We start from the raw sequence: 25584 nt of genomic DNA, 5'->3' as shown, positions 1-25584 counted from the left end.
TGGTGTCAATAGCACCTTACAATATTACGGTTTGTTGACTATATCTCACCAGCCCGTTGCATAGACAAGGCGACAGACTCGAAGACTCGTGTCCAATTATGAAGTGAGTAAGTGGGCTAGGTGATACACGTCCACCCGCTTAGGTGTGTAAAGAATAGACGCTTGGACACGGATACTCACTCCTCTGTTCAAATGATGGCCCGCCATGCAATCTTCGGAGCTAACCAACCAAAGTTGATCATCCACGCTAGAGGGTGCCCAAGGGTGCCCCTCGCACTCAATTATGAACCGATGAGCGATGGCAGGTGTGAACTACCACACCAGTGTGAATGTAAATTCGCTCCAATTCTCTTGGAGTAGATCCATTTTTAGACATTTCTTGTTGAAGACGTGAGATTGATGGCTTCAAAAGCAGGTTACTTACCGGAAAATTTGGTCGGGAAAGTGGAAGAGGTACGCCCCTTTTTTGGGCGAATTCGAAGCCGCAAGAATCATACCATAATTGGGTTTTGCAGCGATTAGGCACGACGCCCTCCTCCAGTGAAAACAAATTTGATTTCCCTCTGTGTCGGCCTCGAGTTGTTGGTGATTACAGGCGTTACGGATCCGGCGATTTTTGACGGAATTTGTTGGTGATTCTTTACAGGCGTTGAGTATCCGGCAGGGAATCGGCGATTTTGACAGAATTTCGACTATGAATGTGTGCAAAATTTGCCTCTGATCGCAGTTCTCATGGCCGAAGCCATCCAAGGCAATTCAGAATTCCAGGACATAAGTTTGCTGAATGATAAGCAGGAGGCCGAAAGCACGCCTGCTTGCCCAATATGTACCGATGCTTTGGGCACGTGGGGTGGTCCGGCCTCTCTCGCCTGTGGACATAACGGTTGCTTGGATTGCTTGCAGCAGGTGTTTCTTGCGCTATGAGGAATTTGTTGTGCGTGGAGCATGATTTGCGTCCATGTAGCAAATAGTCCAACTTACTTTTTGTTGAATTTGCAGGTGCAGTGCCATTCTACTTCACCGCTTTGCCCGTTGTGCAGAACGCCCTTTGATTCCGATCAGGTGCTTGGTTTGAACACAGACCTGAGGGATGCTCTTGACCGTGCGTTGGCATTAGAATCCGCAATGAAAAGCGCGGAGACGGAGAATCAGCGACTTGCTGCAGCCTTCTCTGGTCAGGCAGCCCTGAGTGAAGGAACTAGTGGGAGGAAGTATTTTGTTTATGATTTGCCCTTGCCGGAAGAAACGGGTTCATGGATCCCAGTGTCGGTCCCTCCTACAAGCGCAGCAGGCCATGCGGACGACTGTAGCGTGGTTTTCTTTCCAGAGCAGTGCTCTTTGTTGGGACATCCAATTGAGAGAAATCCTGCCCCAGAGTTGACAGCATGGAGCATTTTGATGGAATTGATAGCGGTTGTATGTGGAGCTCAAAAATTAAAAGGGAGGTCGAAGAAGCGTTTCGGAGCCAAGGGTGGATTCTATGATGCCCTTGAGTCTGAAGAAGGGTGGAAAGAGACCTTGGATCCTGCTACATCTCTCACTGACCAAATGGCAGAGCATGTGAGGAACATGACAACCGTGTTAGCATCAGAACCACCTCAATGGGTGCCAGATAGCTCAGCCTCGATCTGCATGCTATGCTTCATGAGGTTTCATCCAATCACTTGCCCGCGCCACCATTGTAGATTCTGTGGAGGAATTTTTTGCGGTGCATGCACAACCGGAAGGAGCCTTTTACCAGTTAAATTCAGGGAGGGGAGTCCACAACGTGTGTGTGATCCTTGCTTGGAGAGATTGGGACCTGTTCAGGGGATCTTGCACGAGCAGGTGAGTCATGCTGCACAGCTGGCTACCCACGATGTGACCGATTTGAGTTGCTTCAGAGCATGGATGAACAGCCCATTGGGCGTTTCTTTGGAGCATGAGATTTATAAGGCGACAAACACCCTGCGAGGTTTCTCAGAGGTGACTCACAGACCATAAAATGTTCATATATTGATATTTGTTTGTGCGTGTGTGTGTGTGTGTGTGAGAGAGAGAGAGAGAGAGAGAGAGAGAGAGAATCTCTCTTTATTTTGTGATTTGATTTGTTGGAGAGACAGAGAGAGAGAGAGAGAGAGAGAGAGAGAATCTCTATTTGTTTTGTGATTTGATTTGTTGGTCCTCTAGCTTCATCTCTTCCGTCAAATTACAACCCATTTTTAAGAACGACAAAGTAGAGAGAGAGAGAGAGAGAGAGACAGAGAGAGCTTCATCGCTTCCCATCATTATGTAACTCATTTTTAAGTACTACGAAGTAACAAGAGAGAGTATTAGTTGCAGTCACTCAAAATGATCTTTGTTTCATTCCAACCAAAACAAAGAAGATATCCGACACTGACGAATCCAAAAAAGACTCGATGACGACTCCCTGCTAATGCTTACCAGGGATCATAGAGAAGGGGACGACTTTAGGGAGCCAAATTGTTAGAAAATACCCAACAGAGGGTACACGCAGCGGAAATAATGCCCAGGAGCTCACACAGTGTGCGGTGTGGGTGTGGAATCACAGACTTCTTTACTTATGTGCATTCAATAGGTGTGCAGACTCATTAATAGACAATGAACCAATCAGATAGAGACACCACCAAATAATATATTTTCGTCCACAACTATGGACACAATACAAAAGAGAGAGATCCAGAGTCCCACCAATGGTGTGGTCCTCTGATCTTACCACAAAAGTCCTCCTCCTATCTGCTGGCTATCTCTAGACTAGAGTCCGCATGCTCCACCTCGAGCGTGAGTAGACTTTCCGTCTAGAATGATCTTCTCCACCTTGCTGTCTGGAAACCAGTCTAGGTGGGCAGCTTCCTGCAAGCTAAGTCTGCAGCACAAGGTACTACTTTCTCCTCCTGACTGTAGGCCCAAAGATAGCCCTGCTGCTGCTCCTTCTGCTGGTGGAATTGCTGCTCCAGATGATACTCAAATAAGGCCTGAATGGCCTCTTTATATAGGCCCCAGGGCCTGTACCAAAAAACCGACTCAGTCTGTACAAAAACCGACTCAGTCTGTACAAAAAACCGACCCCACAGTTCCCCATTTATGGGACTGTGGGCTGCCCTTTTGGGGCACTCATTACAAGGGCCCTTGGCCCACGTTTCAAGGGCAGATGCCCTATAAATACAGGGTCCAGCCCCCCCCAAAATCTACTGCAGACAATGCGCCTCTTGTCTAGATCCATCGCAATCTGTCCCAGCCATGCTTCCGCACTTTTCTGTCCATCTGTCCTGCACATAACAGTCCTAGATGTGCTGCCCACATGACAGCCATGATGCTGTCTATGTGGCAGCCCCTTTCTCTCTTTTTCTGTTGGGTTCTGCCCTAGGTCTCCCTCCCCCATGCTCTCATATGGGGGCTTACAGATGGGGAGGTGACCTTTCCAACACCCCCTCTCACCGACACATCTCAGCCCAATGCCAACACGTCGATGAAGATGCTCCAGTAACTCCCTGGTCGTAGTCCTCTGGAACCTTATGGTGTCGTAATCTTTTCCTGGCTTTGCATCCAGTGGCTCCTGCTCTACCTGGTCCGGTTCTGCTTCCGCACACCATCCTGGTACACAGGTCCATCTCAGGTAGCACCTCTTGGTACCACCTCCTTCAGTCACATTCCCGCCTCTGAACTGAGCAACCCAGCCGTCACGATCTTCCAGTCGTCCCCCTCATAATGAGTGAACAACTTGGAGTCTTCCAGGCACCATGCTCTGAGGGTCTGTTTCAACCCGTCCTTCCTTTGGCAAGGTCTGCAACCAATGAATATTTCCAGATAACCTAGACCATGAACTCTCGCTGAGTTCTCAAGCAGGTACTCTTCTGGCTTCAGTACTCTTTGTCCACCACCTTCTAGCAATCTGTGTCCGAGATTTGAAGAAGCACCAATACTTCCCCTTCTGCCTTCGAAGAAGGCCAATTCCTTCCAATCTCTTATCACCTGAGACAAATGAAGAGCAGAATCTCCCCACAGCATGCTATAAAGACTCAAATGCAGAATATCAAATACATACCAGACTATTGTACTGCCTGAATGTTCGCTCTGAAAGCAAACCTTGTACCTCAATGAGGCACCCACCAAGATCCTGTGTAATCCTGTACTGTCCCCTTCTGAAGTTCAGCATCCATCTGACCATGAGACCCCAGGGCCTTCCATGGAATCCACCCTCGTGTCAGTGTCAACAGCCACACACCTGGAAGGTACCAAGCGCTCCATACTGTCCTTCACCTTCACAAAGGTATCTGACTCCTCGTCGACCCACATCTCTATGTCAGACATCCTTACTGTGATTTCTGGATCAACATACCTGACCTCGGTAACACTCGGTGATGTCACCAGGAACAATTCTTCGATTACCACATTAGCTTTGGCCTTTCCCTCTGAATCTGGGTCAGACTCCTGTTTGTTTTTCAGATCCGCCTTTTTCTTTCTGCAGTCTTTTGCAAAATGTCCGGGCGTATCACAATAGAAACACTTCTTCTTGTGCTTCCTCTTCGAAGTCCCCTCGTCATCAGAGTCATCTTTATTGGACTTGCCACTGTTAGGCTTGCCCTTTCCTTTACCTGCGGAATCCTTCACCAGCATCGCCTTGTCGTCTTTGTCCTCGTTGTAGAGCTTCTCCCGAGCTTCCTCCTGTAGCAGTAATGGGCACAACTCCTCAAATGTCAGAGGTTTGGTCCGCTGTCCTGCTGTCACAGCCGTAACAAAGCTCTTGAAACTCCGAGGCAATCTCCTCAATACCATCAAGGCCAGATGGCATGAGTCTGTCTTCTGACCAATCGCTGCCAGCTGATCCCGCACCACCTTGACCTTCGTCAAATGACTATGTATCGTATCGCCTTCTTCCATATCAAGATTGTAGAGTTGATGCTGAAGAAGCACGATCCGGGAGGTATTATCTGTCTCGTACAGATCCTTCAGGATGGCGCACGCCTCTACTGACGTCTCGGCGAGCTGGATATGCGGAAGAACAGAGTCCGCCGTAGTCCCAATGATTATTGCCAGGGCATGGGCATCTCTTTCTTCCCAAGCATCAAGCTCCTCTCTGTCTACTGCCATGAGTACCTTCCCTTTATTGTCCACCATGTCTGCCGGCTTCGACTCCTCTCCCGTGGTCAGCTTCCACAACTTCCGAGCCACTAAATGACTCCGGATCTTCACTTTCCAGATCGGGTAATTAGTCCCGTCCAGGTTCCCAGACTCTCCAAAGTTAGGGATAGTGAAAGAGAGAAAACTGGAGGAGGAGGAAGGAATAGCAGGGGCTGAAGAGGCTGTCGACATCTCTGCTGTATATACCGCACAGCAAAGTCAACCAAACTCAAATGCAGTAAACCAGAACTCTGAAGGCACCTGACTGAACCTGAGTGACCCTCCTTCTCGCAAGGGCACAATCCTCCAGTCGTGGAAGTCGATTCCCTAGAGCTTCTGAATCAGGGTCGTCCTTCAGCAAGGTCCCTGCCTTCAGGCTCCCACACCTGTGAGCCTCCTACTTGGGCTCTGATACCATGTTAGAAAATACCCAACAGAGGGTACACGCAGCGGAAATAATGCCCAGGAGCTCACACAGTGTGCGGTGTGGGTGTGGAATCACAGACTTCTTTACTTATGTGCATTCAATAGGTGTGCAGACTCATTAATAGACAATGAACCAATCAGATAGAGAAACCACCAAATAATATATTTCCGTCCACAACTATGGACACAATACAAAAGAGACAGATCCAGAGTCCCACCAATGGTGTGGTCCTCTGATCTTACCACAAAAGTCCTTCTCCTATCTGCTGGCTATCTCTAGACTAGAGTCCGCGTGCTCCACCTCGAGCGTGAGTAGACTTTCCGTCTAGAATGATCTTCTCCACCTTGCTGTCTGGAAACCAGTCTAGGTGGGCAGCTTCCTGCAAGCTAAGTCTGCAGCACAAGGTACTACTTTCTCCTCCTGACTGTAGGCCCAAAGATAGCCCTGCTGCTGCTCCTTCTGCTGGTGGAATTGCTGCTCCAGATGATACTCAAATAAGGCCTGAATGGCCTCTTTATATAGGCCCCAGGGCCTGTACCAAAAAACCGACTCAGTCTGTACAAAAAACCGACCCCACAGTTCCCCATTTATGGGACTGTGGGCTGCCCTTTTGGGGCACTCATTACAAGGGCCCTTGGCCCACGTTTCAAGGGCAGATGCCCTATAAATACAGGGTCCAGCCCCCCCCAAAATCTACTGCAGACAATGCGCCTCCTGTCTAGATCCATCGCAATCTGTCCCAGCCATGCTTCCGCACTTTTCTGTCCATCTGTCCTGCACATAACAGTCCTAGATGTGCTGCCCACATGACAGCCATGATGCTGTCTATGTGGCAGCCCCTTTCTCTCTTTTTCTGTTGGGTTCTGCCCTAGGTCTCCCTCCCCCATGCTCTCCTCATATGGGGGCTTACAGATGGGGAGGTGACCTTTCCAACACAAATATGTTTTTAGGGGAAGGTCTTCAAAACATTGTTAGTTTTCTTTTTTTCTCTCACCCACTCACACACATGGCCATTTACATGGGATAGATCCCTCGGGGGCATACCCTGACAGACAACAAAGGGCATCCCAAGGGACTCGAATGCGAGCAGCGAGATCAGATGAGCGAATGTTCAACTACTTAAGCTGTTGCTACTCTGCAGCATGTTAGTGCTGCATCCAGCAGCGTCAATAATTAGGAAGAAAACTGGTTTCTCATTGCTGATGCGTAGAGTTTTGTTGGATGAGCTGGAGTACGTGAAGAAAGGGATACATGTGCAATCTAAAGTACAAGGGTGAATGGTGGGCCAAGCGAAGTACCAGATTGAAAGATATGGCCAAAATAACTGAATCTGCCCTCTTAAGATACATATGACGACATTGATACAAGAAGCTCATTTACCTAGGGAGATTCATCCCATTATAGACAGTCGCAGTGGCTGTAGTCGTGGTGGGCTGAGGCATTAACTCAACTCTGATTGTGATCTCCCAACTCAACCTGACCACAAGATGGCACTTTCATCTTCCACAATGGATAATTAGAACCATCAAGTTTACCTAGCTCCCCTAAGCTTGGGATCGGACATTGAACTGCCATGACGAGGAAATGAATGGTTTAGGGGGAATTGTACTAGTAAGGCTGGACCATATACTAACACATATTGCATTAAGAACTAGAAATCTATCCCTTATCATCCTAAATGAAAGCTTAGGTAGAAAGATGATTTTGATCAATAGGTTGGATGAGAGTAGAATTATGGTTTTATAGACAAGAGAGGTTATGCAACGGTGAAGGAAAGAGTGATATGATAGACACTTGCAAGGATAACATGAAGACCTTTGAAGAAGGACATTTGGTGTTGTTGTATGATAGTAGGTATATCAAGCTCGTAGGTTAGCTAAAAATGAGATGGATGGGACCTTATCAAGTAGCCTAGTTGTTGTACATGGAGCTTCCCTTTCTTTGGTCTTGGCTGCACATGGAGCTTCCCTTGTTGTGATTGTACGGCAAAATCTACTAAAGAGAACCTCCAACAAGGAAAGGCGTAGCTCTGGATAGAAGAGTCGACGGAGAAGTGATGCTTAGGAATACTCCAGCATGAACGATGCGTCAACGCGGGTCAAAGTTGTTGCAGCTGAAAATGGCAGCTATCCTCACAAGCTGAAGCAAAAACAAGCAATGGCAATGGGCTGTCTATTTGCACACCACGAGGCGGACAGGGAAGTCGAGATCTATGCTTTGATACCACTGTTGGGAACTATGAGAGATAGGAAGCAGTGAGTAGTGAGGGTAAAAAGGAAAACTGTACTCGCATTAGTGAAATAGAATGAAAGTACAAAAGCTAAGTAGTAGACCCTAGGATAGGGTGTCCTAGTGATCACAAGTGTCCTAAGTTAGCACATGTGCTAACTGGCACTAGTGTCCTAACTGGTTATAACTAAGCCTATAAGGCACATGCCAAGGTAAAGGTAGGATCAGGATAGCCCATAGATAGGCCTACATGCACATCATTATGTTTTATGTGTTTGAGTGAAAACCCTTTGGGCGCTCATGCCTGCATGCAGATATATGCACAGCCCAAAGACTATGCATTGGCAGGCTGTAAAACGCATCTTCCGTTATTTGCAAGATACCAAGTCTTTTGGCTTGATGTTTCTCGGGGGGGGGGGGGGGGGGTGACTTGCAGATGCATGCCTACAGTGACTCAGATTGGGCTGGAGATTATGACACTAGGCAGTCCACAAGTGGCAATTGTTTCTTTTTGGGCAAAGCTTGTATTTCTTGGTTGAGCAATAAACAATCTACAGTGGCTACCTCTTCATGTGAAGCTGAGTACAGGGCAGCTTTCACAGCGACAGTTGAATGTGTTTGGCTGCGTCGTTTATTTGCTGATCTTCATCTTTCATTGGAGGGTCCTTCTCCAATTCTCACTGATAGTCAGAGTGCTATTGCAGTAGCAAAGAATCCTGTGTTTCATGCTCGCACGAAGCACATTGAGGTTCATTATCACTATGTCAGAGAGAAGTTGCATGTAGGAGAGATCAGCATGATCTATGTGTCAACACATGACAATGTTGCAGACATTTTCACCAAAGCACTTCCACGTGAAAAGTTTGAGGCATTTCGCAGTGCCCTGAACTTATCTCCTTTTGGTGATTGATCTTTTCCTTGTACATGACATTGGCACTGCAGGGGGGTGTTAGAATTATTGCTATAATTTAGCAGTGACCAATGTAATGTAATAAGTAGGTTAGGGGCACTTTTCCCTCACTTAGAGGTTTTTCCCTCTAACCACAGTTAGTTCACTAACTATGGTTAGTGAAGGATAAGGTTTTGTCACTTAGACAAAACCTATCACTCCATTCAGTTGTAACACTCATCTAATAGCAACTACTTTTTTCAGCTCTCACACTCTCCTGCTCTTGTTCTCACCTTTGCTCTCTCTCCCATTTTCACAGATTTGGGCCTGGCTGGTCTAGATTGGAAAACAGGAACAGGGCGCATTTAACAGGCTGTCTTCATCGCGATAGGAGGGCTGAACCGCTGCTGAACTGGCAGATAAGGTGGCGAAACAAGGGGGGAGGGCAGGCTGTCAATGGCGAAACAGGCTGCAGGCTGGATCGCGATAAAAGGCGTCAAAGGCTGCAGGCTGGATCACGATGGAGGCTGGCGAAACCAGGCTGCAGCGTCCAAGGCTGATTTGCGGCAGATATGGCAGGCTGACGCTGATCTAGCGCTGCAGGCTGGCAGGGAACCAGGGCCGAAAACTGGCGAGGCTAGGGGCTGCATATGGCGAGGGGAGCAGGGCAGCGAAATGGCGAGGGCAGGGGCTGCGCAGGCAGGCCAACCTGTTTGACGAAAATCTGTACGGGCGTTGAAATGGATCGTCCCTTTTGTCTTCTCGTTTGTGCTGCCTACGTTGGGTGGTTGCCCAAAAAATTTAAAGGGTGGGTTTATTTGACCCTTGGGTAATCTAGGGTAGACCTAAGGTTTGGGGCTGGGTTTTCTTTTTTAACCCCTCTAGGTACCCTTTTATATAAGGTGCTTGGTTCCAAAAGGTGTGCCTATTCGAAGGGGTGTGACCCTTGGAATAGGTGCACCTTTTCATGAAGGGGTGTGTCCCTGTTTTCAAAAGGGGTGTCCCCACATGAATAGGTGTGTCCTTTTTGCCACGATGGGGTGTGTCCCTTGGGTGAGGAGTCAAGACTCTTCATCAAAAGGTGTGTCCGATGGTGGAAAAGGTGCGTCCCTTGGTTTTGGGACAGTCCAAGCACATGAAAAGACATGATTTTTGTCGTGTCCATTCACATCCACTCGTGATGTGTGGGAGATGGAGAGGCCATTGATGACTTTAGACAGGGTTGGCGCTAAAAATTTTTATGCTCATTCTCTCCATCTCTTCCATGCACAATGTGCACGGATATCCTTCTAGCAGAAAGAGATGTATCAGACCTATACGTCACAGATCGTGACAGAAACTTTCAAGAAAGAGGGTAAATGCTTCAGGTGTGGCAAAGAGGGGCATTTGGCTGCCCAGTGCCCAGAAAAGCCTTCAACTTTGAAGGGAAAAGAGGCAGAGAAGCCACGGGGACCGCGAAAGCCAATGGCAGGAGGAATTCCTGACATATTGGGTCATGTTTCAAACTTAGAAGAACGAGAATTGCTACTATCATGGGGCAAAGTCAGAGACCAGCAAGCGCTGATTTTATTTGATCCAGGGGCTACTGATAATTTCATATTAGAGGACCTAGCCCTAACGCTGGGAATAAAGACGGAGGAGTTGGGCAAGGCTTTGGATGCCGATTAGATGTTCTGTGGGAACCCTGTGTTAGTCACTCCCTTTATAGGGAAGCTCCGTCTCCATGTACAGAGTTATGTGGATCAGGAAGACTTCTTCATTTCTCCAGTGGAACATCATGATGTAGTCTTGGGTATGCCTTGGTTTCATCACAAGGCAGTGAAGTTGACTCTTCCTGAAAGAGTGCTGAGTTTGTACATAGGAGCAAAGTATATCGTGTGGTTGCTAGGAATAGAGGGGAAACTATTCCCATTGTATCAAATAGTTCTGTTGGAAAAGAAATAAAGTTTGCAGTTTCAGCTTACATGATTTTTGTAAAAGAGAGAGATGTGGAAATGCATGCTGAAATAAGTGAGGTAGATCATAATAAATTTCAGTTCCTTGAAAATTTTAAAGATTGCTTTTCTGACGCTTTGCTAGGGGAGCTACCCCCTGAGAGACCTGAGGATCATGGCATAGAACTCATTCCTGGCAGTGAGCCACCCAATAGGCCCCCATACAGAGTTAGTGCAACTCAGCGAGGAGATTATGACTCAGGTGCAGGTTTGTTGTCCAAGGGGCTGATTTTCTCCTTTTTGTTCCCCTGTACTGTTAATACAGAAGAAAGATGGCTCAAGAATAGATTCCCTATTCTGCGCATTGATGATGTGCTGGATCAGTTAAATGGAGCTTCAGTTTTCAGCAGGATAGACTTAAAGAGTGGCTATCACCAAGTGAGGATACAGCCTCAGGATGTGCACAAGACAGCGTTCCGCACTACTTTTGGGTTGTATGAATATTTGGTGATGCCTTTTGGATTGACAAATGCCCCAGCTACCTTCAATAGGATGATGGATCATATCTTCCGACCTTACAGACAGTTCACTGATACCTTCTTCGATGACATAATTGTCTTTTCTAAGTCCGAATGCTGAGCTTGGCAGTACCACTGTTGCGCATCTTGCACACATTCCTGTGCTTAGGAGTCCATTTCTTGCCACATTTAAAACATAAGTTGGCCTTCCTTCTACTGTCGTGTATGCTGTTTTATCTCAGCCTCATTTCCAGTAGTAGGCTTGCCTCTAAGCTTGGCATCAGGATACCTGTAAGGCTTGGCAATGGCATCTTACTACCCGAGACAGTAGGAAAGCGAGGAAATGGTGCTGCTGCAGATTTCTTGTCAGTCCATGCAGCAAACTTAGGCTTTGACTTAGCGTCTTCTCAATTGTTTGAGGGTTGTGTGCCTTCACATCTGCAGCGAGAGAAGAATTTAACCCATGGATGAAACGCAATAGCTTTCCCTTTTCAGATACGTCTTGCACAAACAGGGAAAGCCTCCAAAAGCATTGCAAGTACTCTTGGACCGTACCGGTCTGTGACAAGGCATAAAATTCAGCCAAGTATTGATCCAATACAAGTGGAGATACAAATGTAGTGACCATTAATTCTTTGAAACCCCTCCAAGTAGTTGGTTTCTGAGGCGAATCCCTCATGTATCGCCACCATGTGTGGGCATAGTCCTGCATATGCACACCTGCAAAAATGATGCGCTCCTCCTCAGACTTGGGGTAGAAGCGGAAATAGTCTTCCAGCTTTGTGAGCCAGTCTTCCAACTCATTGGGAGTGCGAGTGTCCCCTTTTAACTAATGCACTGTGAGTTTGTCCTTCATATCCTTGGCTGCATAATTCTTGTGTGTGTAACCTCCAAAAGTGCGGGCATCATCACGCTTGAGGTTCACATAATCAGAGAAGGGCATCTTAAGTTTGATGGCCTCAGGTAGGGCCCTGTATGAACGTAAAGAATTTGCCAAGATGTCGTCAAAAGTGGCTTGCTGCCCACCACCAACCCCCTGCTGCATAGAAGCTGCTGCCATCTGATGCACTGGCTGCGTCTGGCTATATGTGCTTGCTGGCGGAGCGATAGGTGCATGAACCCCGGGCTGGGTCTCTCTGCCAGATGCATCTCTCCGAAATGATGGCATACCCAAAGGGCTGAGAAGAGGAGTGACCTCTCTCCCAGGGGTGTGGGCTGCCATATAAACCCAAGCCAACTCCAGGCATACTCGCCGGTGCAATGAAAGGAGCACTAGCCGGAGACGCACCAACGGGTTTGCCAAAAAGAGACGGCTCAGCCTGCATCGATGCAGAAAGATGAGAGCCAAAAGATGGCCCAACATCCTGCAAGAAGGTGCTCTGTGGCAGAGAAAATGCATCATCTATGTCCAGATAATCCCCAAGCTAGGGTACATGCAATGGTCCAGAAGATTTATGCTCATAGGCACGACAGGCATCTGCCATAAAACCCCTGTGTGGAGCATACAAAACATCATGACTGTCTGAATGGTCCTTGTGTTGGGATGCGGCTGCTTACCCTTATCCTACATAACAATGGCAGATGTGATTTGCTGACCAATCTGCTGTCCCATCTGGACAAGAGACGTATCCTGCATAGCCATGGTTGTGGTAAGCTACTGGCTGAACTCCTGTCCTATCTGGCGGAAAGCACCCTGGAGCATAGAGGAAAGGGCATCCAGAAACTGCGTCTGCGCTGCCTGCACTTCCCGGGATGGAGGAGAGAGGCTGAGTGGAAGGAACCTCTGCACCACCAGTGGATGCACACCACTGTGGTAGGCACTTGCTCATTCTGAGCAGCCTCATCAGTGTCATGCAATATATCATGAGGGACACGCTTTGGTGCCATGGTGGCTGACCCTGGAGAGAGGAGCTCGAATGTAGGCAAGGAGAAATGGATAGCAAAACCCTGTGGTAATGAGCACCTGAGATAGTGTGTGGAAAAAACACGAAAATGTCGATGGAGAGGCTAAGAAGAAAGGTCGTCGAAGAAGCTTTGAAATGGAGCTTGAATGAGCTAAAATGGGACTGTGGAGAGCCCTTAAAAGAGGCTGAGAATTTGAGTTTTTTTTTTCGGTGTGCGTGTGTGTGGGAGCCCTAAGTCACCTAGGACAGTTAATACAGTTCTAGCGTAAGACCTTTAAGACTGTTAGGGCAACCTTTAAGACTGTTAGGGCACTGTCTTAGACCAACCTAACCTAGCCTTTAACTTTAGTTAGTACTAACCTAACCTAGAGTCAAACTAACTAAACCTAACTGACTAAACCTAACCTAACCCAATCTACTAACCTAACCCACTCCACTAACTAAACCTAACCAGCCTAACTTGACCTATTGACTAACCCTAGTTAGTAATCCTAGTTAGGAACCTTAGACCTTAGTCTAAGGTCGTCGAGGCGGCGGCGCAAGGGTGAAGATTTGCGACGACAATGGGATTCATGGCGATGGCGAGTCTGCTGCATGCGGCGGCGATGCAGAGTTTACAGCGTTGAGGGGATTCATGGCGATGGCAAATCTGCTGTATGCGACGGCAATGGCGAGGCAAATGTGCTGCATGCGATGGTGAATCTCCTACGCCTTTTTGGAGCTGGTGGCTGGCCTCGCTATCCATAATGCGCTTGTCTGCTCTGTGACCGCGTGAATGATTGGCTGGGCTAGCTATCCTGGTGCACAGCTTTTGGAAGATTCATTCGTTCGTTTTTGTCCATGGTGCACAACTTTTTGGAGGTTTCATCTTCATTTCAGTTTGGTTCTCTAGGCCGGTCTGCTGTGCAGCATTGGTTTCTCCACTTAAGCAACTTGCTAGACCATAATTGTTCTCTCTCACGTTTGCTTTTAAGAGTTGAAGTGAACGGTGAGAGGGGAAGCAAGGGTGCCAGAGTCGGTGCTTTGATACCAATGCAGAGAAGGGGTTGGGACAGATTTGAAGAAAGGGGGATAGATGAGCAGAAGGGGGAGAGAGAGAGGGGAAGAGGGAGAGGAAAGGGTAGGAGAGAGAGAATGAGGTAGGAAAGAGAGGGAGAGATTGAGAGGGAGTAGGGAAGAGAGAGAGAGAGTGAGTGAGCGTAGGCATAGGAGTAGATGTCACATCAAAAAGTACCTAGTAGGGGGTGGATGGAGACTTATATAGTCTCTTTACATATTCCACCTGAAGGGCCTCTAACTTGGCCTCTTTTAACCCTCCATTACATGTTACAAGACACAATCTCCCTTGCTATTTTATGGAAAAGCACGGTTATTCATACCCCTCAATATGGATGAGGTTTACATGTCTCTACCTTTCACGAGGGCATGAGTTTTGTACTTGCATGTGGGCCCTGACCCTGGGAATTTAGTTGGCAAGGATATGGGATGTGGGTCTGTAAGATTCTCCCTAGGGAATTGTGCCTTGGGGGCAAATGAGAGGTATAAGGCCAAGAGGGCCCCAAAGAACCTTAGAAATATAAGTTGGTCACTGGTGGGGTCTTTAAAGAGGTCCCACTAGAGGGGCATGGGGCAAAATGAAATGTAGGTGCCACGTGGCACCTACTAAAAAGACCAAGGCTTTGTGCATGCCACCAAGGCGGGCTGCAAGCTCTTGGAGACCACGTATGTGAGAAGTCGGGGGCTGGAGGAGAAGGGCCATTGCACGCAAGGCAAAGGACGTAGAGAAGAAAAGTAAAAGGACGCGGGGTATGGACTGTTGGTGCTCCGACGTACAAGCTGCTTGCAAGGGCAAATAGTTGCGGGGAGCTTGGACGAAGGATAGGCACGAGGAAGGAGCTTGTCGCCTCTCTGCCAAAGACAATGGGAATGAGTTCTAGGTTATGTTTTTCATTGGTCTTTCTTGCTTTGGAGCTTTTTGCAGTGCATGTGTGTTGTTTGTAGTCCTTTCAGGTCTCCTACAGGTTCTAGCAAGCAGCCAGAGGCAAGGGTGTTCCTGTGGAAGGCCTAAGGATAGTGTGGATGTATGTGATAGCGTTGAGGCAGCTTTGAGCTCAGCTTGCCAGTGGTTTGGATGCCTGGATGCTACATCAATGCATCCTCTGTGTCGAGTGTCACGAACACCCATCATGGAGATGTTACGGCAGGAAATACTGTCAACAATCAGTATCTCGGGTGAGACAATCGGTGCCACCAAGCGATCTCCAAATACATCAGCAATCTGAATCAAGGAAGGGGAGCTACTACCCTCCTCTCGAGCACCAGGCAATGCTCCGGATCTTTGCTCTGCTAAACATGTAGAAGCCTGCACTGCAGTGGGCTCAAGCTGAAATGCGTCTAGGTAGAGCTGCAAAATCTGAGGTGACTCTGCCAGATCACCCTCCTCCATCCACTTCGCATCCAGTGCAGGATAGTTCCTGAACTTCACCAGGTAGCGATTGGAAACTCTACCTTTAACTTTTCTTTCCATGTGTGCCAAAATTTGTTCCGGAACCAAGATTTCATCCAACTCTTCCAGCTCGGGCTGATCCTCATGAAGCAGGTTATGGATGGACTCTCGAGCTCTCCTAGCATGTATTATCATTGCAGGTTGTACCTTACAAATGATGTATATTGTGGTATGGGCTATTTTTGCCTATTAACTTTACACTCACTGTAAATTTTGAGTAGCAACCTGAGTGGTTTGCTGTTTTAAGAGGAGGATATGTCACAGGGATGTGAAAAGTGATGTAAAGTAACTTTGTAACTCAACCCACGCTTGACTTGGGGTTAACAATGGTTAAGTGTAGTAATGGTTTGGCTGTGAGGGACTGGCTAGAGGAAGTGCACACTTCCTAGAAGTTCCTAGGGGCAAAGTCTAGGTGCACCACTAGGTTCTAGGGGCAAGGCAAAGGCTTTGAAGAGGGGTCTAAAAGTTGGGCCCAAGGACAACCAACGTTGTCCTTGGTATGATTGGAGAGGCCTAGTTGGCATAGTGGATCATGGTAAAGGCTTGCAGTTTAAGTTGCTGCTCCCAAGCATTGAGGGCAGAATCCAGATCAGTTATACTTTCACCCATTGTTTGGGTATCTCATTGAGGGGGTGGACACTTGTGGCTGTGTCATGTGCACGGATTGGTATCTGACGTGTACTGGGTACACAAGACTAGCTCAGGTAGCCTGGGGAGGCTTAGAGCTAGGCAGGCTTGATTCTCGGGTTGAGTGGCAAGGGTACGAACTATTTATAGGTCTTCGCTATTTTTGGCGCTGGGGCCCAAGTCTATAAAAGGGGCCTAGGGGGTTCAGTTCTCAGTGTGCTGATGGGAGCAAGTTTCGTTCCCAGGTGCTAGGTCTGATCATGGATTGAGTCGCGGACGCGCGCTTGCATCTTAGCATAGCCCAAGGCCCAGTGGCAGATCCCAGGCTTCATAGCGCCACCTGGTGGTATGGGACACCAGGCTGGTTTGGATCTGATTGGGAGTTCGTGCCAGTAGCTCAGCTCGTGGCTCGGAGGGGACATCTCCTGATTCGGGATCACATCCCGTAGATGTCATGGTTGGGTGGTGAGCAGCCTGCTCAGTTTCTCTCGTTCTGTGTGTTTGTTTGCAGATCAGAGGTTTCAGGAGTGCTGGGATGTGTCAGTTGGTATCAGAGCCAGCTCTTGAGGTAGGAATTTCTGATGCGAGTACTTTGGACGATTTCTTCCTCCAGGTATGCCCTAAAATTCGAAATTTGCTGCTGCAAATTCTGCTTGGTTCATGGGTTATCAGGGGTGGTCAGGATGTAGGGAAAAGGTAGGAGGAAGAAGGAGAGTGTTTCGAATTTACTGAAGGGTTTAGGAGAGAGAAGGATGAGCATAGCTGGGAGAGAGCGGAGGTGCAGGAAGGAGAGGCGATAGAGTAGCTGAGTGGCAGGCGTGCAGATCATGGCCGATCGGGGCTGCGTGGGAGAACGCCGAGGCGTGAGGCTGTGCGCCATGGCTGGAAGGATTTTCGGCCAGGGCAGGGAGAGGCGCAAGGGGCTGGAACAGGGTGCGGCCACCCTATGGGAGGTGCTGCTTTTTTCGAAAAAGCACCACCCTTCAAAGTTGGGAGGGTGAGCCTTTTTTGGAAGCAGGGCTTCCTAATTTGGCTGCCCTGTTCCCTATATAGCTAGGCAAGGTTCCAAGCTCAGCCATAAGCCTTGAGTGAGGAGCCCTCTTTGCCCAACGTCTTGATTGCGCCATTGGGATTCGGGACAGCCTGCGACAGGCTGCCGTACAGCCCGCGTCATCGGCCGTACACCTGCGTCAGCTACCGTATGCCCACGTTAGCAACTGTATGAATTGCATCAGCGTCCGTACAGATCACCTCAGCAACCGTACGGATCGCGTCAGCAGCCGTACAGCCACGTCAGCAATCTGTACAGTCTACGTCACCTGTACGGTCAGCAGGAGGGTACCGTACAGTACGGTTTGCTGCAGGAATCCGTACACTGCAGCCTGCAGCGAATTCAGCAAGAGGAAAACTCCGAGTTTATTGTGCCCGCGGTTCGCCAGTTTTCAGCATCTTCTTCTGTCAGCATCTCTTGGGACGGTTTTTCTCTGCTCCACTCTCCTTTCAGCTTCGATTCCCTCAGTTATTTCTCTTAGTTTATATTCGTTCCAATCAGATTTCAGATATGTCTGATCCTGCAAATCCCGAGTTCACCATGGGAGATCAGGATTTGGATTACACTCCTGTGGGAGAGGAAGACCAGGGTCTTTATGATGATCTGATTACGAAGAAGGCCTTCAGTGAATTCACCACTGCTCTGGATGGAAAATTCGAGCAGGTTAATGCGAATCAAACGGGGTTGACACAACAACTCCAAGGGATTCAGGCGACTCTCACCCTTCTGGCTAGCACTGTGCAGGCACTCACGCATGTGGATGCCATGGCTTCAGTGCTAGGCCCAAACATAACTCCAGACTCTTTTCCGGGAGATCAAAAGTCTCGAACTAAGGAGGTTGTTGACACTTGGTTACACAAGTGGCAGGTACACTTCCAGTTCCACCTGTACCCAGATGAAAAGAAAATACAGCTTGCAGCAGGTTTCATGTCAGGAAAGGCGTTGCTATGGTGGAAGGAACTCCAACCTAAGCCGGATACATGGATAGATTTCGAAGGGGTCTTCAGGAAGGAGTTCTTGAAGAAGGAGGACGATTATGATATCGTTGGCAAGCTTAAAGCCCTCGATATGTCAAAGTTGAACTTGTCATTTGAAGTTTATCTTCAAAGGTTTCGGGATCTGCAGACCAGGGCCACAAAGATGGATCCAGTGACCTTGTTAGGTTTCTTTGTGGATGGTTTGCCAGATTCGTACAAGTTGCAAATAAAGAGCAACAAATGCACAACGTTGCAAGAGGCCATGACCTATGCGTGTATTTATGATGATACCATGGCCGGTGCAAAAGCAACTACAGTTTCCGACACGAGTGGAAAGAACAAACACAAGTTCTTTCAGCCTACGACTGGTATCGGGGAGACGAAGTCTACGGACAACGCCTCCAAGAAACATTTGACTCAGGCAAAGAATGGTCGAGCCCGTTTCCTTCGCACATTGAAGCTAAGGAAGGAAGGACGTTGCTTCTATTGCGAGGAGCGGGGCCACACCAAGAATGAATGTCCAAAGCGCAAGAATCAAAAGTTAGTGCTTGGACCGAAGCTCCAGGCGGGTCCAGGTACCAAAGCCAAGGGAGCGAACCAAGTTTCGATGACAGGTATTTCTGTAAATGTCATTACCTGCCCACTTTCTTGTAATTGCACTTTCAATACTTCGTTGTTTGGTTCCCATGATCTTTTCCGAGTTTATGGAGAAGTTATGGACCAACAGGTTCACATTCTCTTTGATCCAGGCAGCTCTCACAACTTTGTTAATTACAAATTTGTGCAGAAGATGGGGCTGTCCACAGTACCTAGCGATCACACCTATGAGGTGCAGCTTCCAGCTGGGAAGCAGTTTTGGGATCGCAAGGTTGAAGCGCTTCCTATCCGGATTCAAGCTTACACAGGGGCTCTTACGTGTTATGTTATGCACGTGGAGCATGTAGACTTGTTAATCGGAATAGAGTGGTTTAAAACCCATAATATACAGATTGGATGGACGGAGCATACACTTTCTTTTGTAGATAAGGACACCCAATTTTGTATTCAGTGTGATGAAATTCCCTCTTCTCAGGGACCTATTGTATCTGCGAATCTGCGATGCAGCTTCGGAATATATTAAACACTTCTCATTATGATGTCTATCAGTGTGTTTTGATTCTGCTTTCTTCATTTGTTGTCTCTGTAATTAACAAGAATGATTTAAGTGTGTTTGAACATCGTGAATTGAGAATGTTGTTAGATAGTTTTACGGATGTATTCCCTACTCAACTGCTGGAAGGTTTACCTCCAGAACGGGCAGTAGATCATCGCATAGACTTAGTCCCAGGGGCTCAACCTATTAGTGTACCACCTTATAGGATGAGCCAGCTAGAGGAGGATGAGTTAGCTACCCAGCTACAGGATTACCTGAATATGGGCTATATACGCCCAAGTAAATCACCATGGGGTGCACCTGTTCTCTTAAGAAAGAAGAAAGACTCTACATGGAGAATGTGTATAGATTATAAACGATTAAATAAAGTGACAATTAAGAATTGATACCCTCTACCTCGTTCCGATGATCTGATAGACCGTTTGGCCGGAGCGAAGTATTTCACTAAGATTAATTTGCGTACGGGTTATCACCAAATCCGTATCTATGCTAAACACATAGATAGAACCGCATTCCGAACTAGGTATGGTCATTACGAGTTCCTCGTATTACCTTTTGGTTTGACCAATGCTCCTGCCACCTTTCAGCAGATGATGAACGATTTATTCAGGGATTTTCTGGGCAAATTTGTTGTAGTGTTCTTAGATGACATCTTGGTATATAGTCGAACGCTTGAGGATCACATAGGACACCTCCGGATTGTCTTAGTTATTCTAAGACAGCATAAGCTCTATGCCAAGATGAGTAAATGTGACTTCTCTATGAAGGAGATCATTTACTTAGGACACAAGATTTCTTCTGAAGGTATTAGCATTGATTTGGATCGTATCCAGAAGGTTTTAGAATGGCCTATCCCTCAGACTATGAAACAACTTTGTTCTTTCCTTGGATTTACGGTATTTCTACGGAAGTCTGTGCGTGATTATTCACATATCACCTCACCCCTGACAAACATATTGAAAGGTCGTGGACACAGGTCTACCCAGCCGATCTCTTGGAATGATGCAATGAACAAGGCTTTTGAAACCTTGAAGTTTTCTATCAAGGAAGCACCCGTTCTTGCATTACCCGATCCTACCCGGCCTTATGTTTTAGAGGCCGATGCGAGTGATTATGCGATTGGGGCAGCTCTCTTCCAAGAGGGCAGACCTGTAGCTTTCGAGAGTAAGAAGCTAGACGACACTCAATATCGTTGGCCCACACTCGAGAAGGAACTTTATGCTGTAGTGTATGCTCTTAAGGTTTGGTGACACTACTTGTATGGTTCAAAGTTCCTTGTATTGACTGATCATCAGCCAATTAAGTATGTGTGTGATGGATCTGAATTAAGGGGACGGAAAGCTAGATGGGCAGAATTAATGCAAGATTTTGATTTTGAAATACGTTATCGTAGGGTTCGTTGAATAGTGTGGCGGATGCCTTAAGTCGAGTTAAGTTTGTAAATGCTATGTCATTTACGGAAATATTCTCAGACCTATTTCAATCCTTGAGAGGGCTATACGCAACTGATAGTCATTTCAGTTCTTATTGGTAGAGAGTCCAGGATGGGAGCTCCATGGTTGACCAGGACTCAGGGATTGTGCCACCTACGGTACAGGCGGCGGGAGGTCACTGGATGATTAGGAACGGATTGCTGTTCCGGAATGAAAAGATTTGTGTGCCAGATGTTCTGGACCTTAAATCCAAGATTCTCTGGGAGTGTCATGATGCTCCTAGTGCTGGACATCCAGGTATACATCGGACTCTGTCTCTTGTGAAGCATACCTTTTATTGGCCTAAGATGCGTACATTTATTGAGAACTATGTAGTAGGTTGCCGGGTTTGTCAGGTTACTAAGGCCGAACGCCTTAGAAGCGTGGGGTTATTACAGCCATTACAGATTCTAGGTAATAAATGGGAAAGTATTTCCATGGATTTTATTACTGGTTTGCCTTGAACGCGCAAGGGTCATGATTCCATATGGGTCATAGTCGACCGTTTGACAAAAATGGCTAGATTCTTACCTACTAGAACAACTATTTCAGCTGTTCAGCTGGCTCACGAGTTTGTGGACCACTTGTTTAAGCTGTATGGTTTGCCATCTGACATAGTCAGTGACAGGGACTCAAAGTTTACAAGTAACTTTTGGACACTTGTTTTTGAGAAGTTAGAAACTACTCTAAGTATGAGTTCCTCGGATCATGCACAATCCGATGGCAGTACAGAGAAGGTTAACCAGCTGGTTGAAGACATGCTTCGGGCATATGTATCTAAGAGACAGTCTTCATGGGAAGATTATCTACCTATGATAGAATTTGCTTACAACAGTGCAAAGCATTCTAGTACTGGTTACAGTCCTTTTATGCTTATGTACGGGTTTCAACCTAAGTCACCAGTTATGGTTGGGTTAAAAGGAATTCAAAATGATGCTGCTAAGAACTTCTTGCTAGACATGCAGGAAATGTTGCAGTTTGCCAAGGAGTCTATTAGAAGTGCCCAAGATCGGGACAGATTTTATGCTAATAGACATCGTTCACCTAGAGAGTTCTCTGAAGGAACGATGGTATATTTGCGAATTCCCAAGGAATCCAAGAGCTTAAGTACTGGTTTGGTTCCAAAATTATCCCCTAGATACTGTGGCCCATTCAAGGTCATTAAAAGAATTGGACCAGTTGCATATCGACTAGAATTGCCTCCTGATGTTAAAGTCCATCCAGTCTTTCATGTCAGTAGACTGAAAGAAGTTTTGGGTGCGGATGATCAACTTGTTTCTCCTCACGAGATAATAGAAGTTACTGATTTGACTTTTATTCCACACGAACTTGAGTGTATTCTTGAATTTCGTGACAGACAGATTCGTAATCGATCTATTACGGAATACAAGATCAAGTGGAAGGATCGTGTTGAGGAGGATGCAACATGGGAGACATTACAAAACCTCCAAAGAACATTTCCGGGTTTTTTAGCGAACTCAGGAGCGAGTTCTTAGAGGAGGGGGAGTATGTCATGTGCACGGATTGGTATCTGACGTGTACTGGGTACACAAGACTAGCTCAGGTAGCCTGGGGAGGCTTAGAGCTAGGCAGGCTTGATTCTCGGGTTGAGTGGCAAGGGTACGAACTATTTATAGGTCTTCGCTATTTTTGGCGCTGGGGCCCAAGTCTAGAAAAGGGACCCAGGGGGTTCAGTTCTCAGTGTGCCGATGGGAGCAAGTTTGTTCCCAGGTGCTAGGTCTGATCCTGGATTGAGTCGCGGACGCGCGCATGCGTCTGAGCGTAGCCCAAGGCCCAGTGGCAGATCCCAGGCTTCACAGCGCCACCTGGTGGTATGGGGCACAAGGCTGGTTTGGATCTGATTGGGAGTTCGTGCCAGTAGCTCAGCTCGTGGCTCGGAGGGGACATCTCCTGATTCGGGATCACATCCCGTAGATGTCATGGTTGGGTGGTGAGCAGCCTGCTCAGTTTCTCTCGTTGTGTGTGTTTGTTTGCAGATCAGAGGTTTCAGGAGTGCTGGGATGTGTCAGGCTGCTTGGGAAGTGTACGGTCCTGCATTGGGCTGCTAGTAACAGCTCCTAGGCTTTAATGCAGGTGTTTGCACTGATAATGGGTGCCTATTGGTATTTCTTTATTAATTGAAGCGTCCAGCAAATAGATTACACAATGAGTACAATCTCACTTGCATTTAGTGCTCTTCCCACTCTCTGTAGGCATCAGTATCACAAACACTAGCCCTGCCTGCAAGGCACACCCATGTGACCTGTATTTGAGCATGAACACTCTAGCTCCCCCAATCTGTGCTTGAAGTGTTTGCTGAGCATTTTAATGTGAAGGCTTATGGGCTCTTGAGGATGAACCTTGAAAGAGGCCATGTAGAAAATTTAGAGAGCAAATGCATTGGAAGGCAAAGTGACCTAGGAATGAGAAGAGGCTAAAGAGCAAGAGACTAAAGGTTGACGTGCATGAAGAAGAAGGATACGATAAGGTAGAGAGAAGCAATGAGCACCATAGACTAAAAGATCTATGTCTATTTGCCTTCAGCTTTTCATGTGTTACAAGAATATGATGAGGATTACCATCTCCACCAGTTACGGCTCCCTTCAAATATGGATGAGGATTACCCATCTCCACCCATCATGGCTGGTCCTAATGTAATTGCAAGCATACATGGATAATCATTAGTAGATAGGGTAGATTGAAAGCTAAGACTTTCATAGTGTACCATAGAAATAGAAGATTGTTGGTCAATATGCCTCCAACTTTCAGCTCTGGCCATGTCCATTATTTAGAGCTTGTTTTCTAAACATAAATCCTGCAACAAAATACACCACCTCTTGCACCTACTCCCCCTTGGACCCACCCCTGTCCCAAACTCTGTATGCCTGTGCTCTATCCAAGCCTTCTCAATTTCCATTTTGATGGTTCTCACATCTTTTCTGCATTCGAAGGCAGCTTATGCTCGGATACCATTCTTGACCTGTTGTCTCCACTTTCTTAAAAATCTCTCTCTTTTGCTTTCCCCCTTCCTCCCTTTCCACCTCTGTTTTTTTTTTTCTCACCTTCAATTTCTGAATGTTTAAATTTGTAAAAGTAGTCTTATAAAGCTATATATTTGCTAGCTCTTCACACTTTTATTCGATGATAGAGTAGAAATGCCATTTGTAGGTTGGAAACTTGAAGCCAGAGCGGGCTATTCCTGATGCTGTACTTAAGGGTGCAAAAGGTCTAGCCATCATCACGGTATTAAAAGCAGGGATGATGGTGACCTACAAATTGGGAACAGGGCTAGTTGTTGCTAAGCGACGAGATGGATCATGGTCAGCTCCCTCTGCAATAGTGTCGTGTGGGGTTGGTTGGGGTGCCCAGGTACAGAAAGCCTTTTGCTAGTCAATTTGGAAACTTATGCTTGGTATCTCCTTACAGATTTCTGACTGATTGTGATCTTTGTGCATCTGACTGATTGTGTGCGATCCTTGTGCATCTATGTCAGGCTGGTGGAGAGCTCACTGATTTTATTATTGTACTTCGCAATGAGGCTGCTGTGAAGGCTTTTGGTGGGAGGGTCCATTTTTCTTTGGGTGCTGGTCTGAGTGTTGCTGCTGGACCCATAGGAAGAACTGTTGAAGCAGACATACGTGCAGGCGATGGTGGGACTGCTGCATGTTACACATACAGTTGCAGCAAAGGTATTTTTCTAACCTGATGGCCCCCCCTCACCCTCATCTTGGCATTGACTATCATAGGATGCTTCCACAAATGGGCTTGAAGATCAATCACCATCTTTTAGCATGAGGAGTTATATCTCAAACAATCCGAACTTCAAAAAATACCTTTCCTTATGCTTTAGAAGCCCCTGCTAGAGTCATGCTTGACATTTGATTAAGCAGGTAATGGGTTAAATTGGTAAGTAAATTGAACTTTTCCCAATATTGTTATTGACTGCCTGGTTCTTAATGGCAGGTGCTTTTGTGGGTTGCTCTTTTGAAGGAGAGATTGTCATTACACGCACCGCTGCTAATGTACAATTTTATGGCGATCCACATATCAGCACTGCTGACATTCTTTTAGGATCAGTAAAACAGCCAAAGGCTGCTGCCCCTCTATATAGTGCTCTTTCAGATCTGTTCATGAAAGTTTATGGGTGATGGGGTAAGATTCATTGTAGAAGGTGAATGTACAGCATTTGTCCATATCCCTTGCTTGTTCTAGGGAATATTGTAATTACTTTTATATTCCCATGGCAAGGCATAACGTCCAGGCTTGTTTATACTAGTTGTCTTACAGAAGATCGTACTGCTGGATTGGAGGATCCAGGTCTTTAACTTGTAATCCATTCGAGAGGTTTGTGAAGATTCACCAAAGAAGGTTTCAATAGGTAATTTTTTGTCAAGTGCACCAAAGGATGACTTTTGAAAATTTGACAAGTACATAACAGGACTTTACATAAGTTTAAATAAGATGCTTGCTTTTTACATAAACACATCATACACCCTTTTTTTTTTTCCTCCCAAGAAAATTACTTCATTAAGAATGAATGAAAATTGCAAGAGCAAGCTCAAATGCGGGTACATCATGCAATGCATGAGGAAAAAACAGGTCAAAGTGAGCTAATAAAGAACCAAGGCGGAGGCTGAAAATGCCATCTCAACCCTGAAGGAAACTCAGAGCTCCAAACACATCATACACTTTCAAGTACATGTACAAGCACATCCATATGCATGACGCATGCACGCATGCAACGAATCCCACCCCGGAGCAGGTGCACACGCACAG

General features: G+C 46.8%; 1 protein-coding gene across 1 annotated transcript; it reads left to right on the top strand.

Annotated features, from left to right (window-relative positions):
- Positions 1–337: 337 nt before the first annotated feature.
- Positions 338–25237, top strand: LOC147881126 (uncharacterized). The gene is made up of 5 exons (XM_087369978.1): positions 338–906; positions 1000–1965; positions 23977–24177; positions 24302–24497; positions 24772–25237. Exons 1-5 carry the CDS (start codon positions 733–735, stop codon positions 24954–24956), a joined length of 1722 nt encoding a protein of 573 aa, XP_087226104.1. The 5' UTR covers positions 338–732; the 3' UTR covers positions 24957–25237.
- Positions 25238–25584: the final 347 nt, after the last annotated feature.

Source organism: Dipteris shenzhenensis, chromosome 31, assembly GCF_047967505.1.
Source record: "Dipteris shenzhenensis isolate YYH24624 ecotype China chromosome 31, Dip_SZ_1.0, whole genome shotgun sequence".
Classification (NCBI taxonomy): Eukaryota; Viridiplantae; Streptophyta; class Polypodiopsida; order Gleicheniales; family Dipteridaceae; genus Dipteris; species Dipteris shenzhenensis.
This window is presented reverse-complemented; position numbering and strand designations above follow the sequence as displayed.

Excerpts from the sequence above, each read along its gene's own strand:
- LOC147881126 (XM_087369978.1), top strand. The coding sequence starts at position 733 with ATGGCCGAAGCCATCCAAGGCAATTCAGAATTCCAGGACATAAGTTTG. Across the intron at positions 907-999 it reads GCTTGGATTGCTTGCAGCAG|GTGCAGTGCCATTCTACTTC; the intron begins GTGTTTCTTGCG and ends TTGAATTTGCAG. Across the intron at positions 1,966-23,976 it reads CCCTGCGAGGTTTCTCAGAG|GTTGGAAACTTGAAGCCAGA; the intron begins GTGACTCACAGA and ends TGCCATTTGTAG.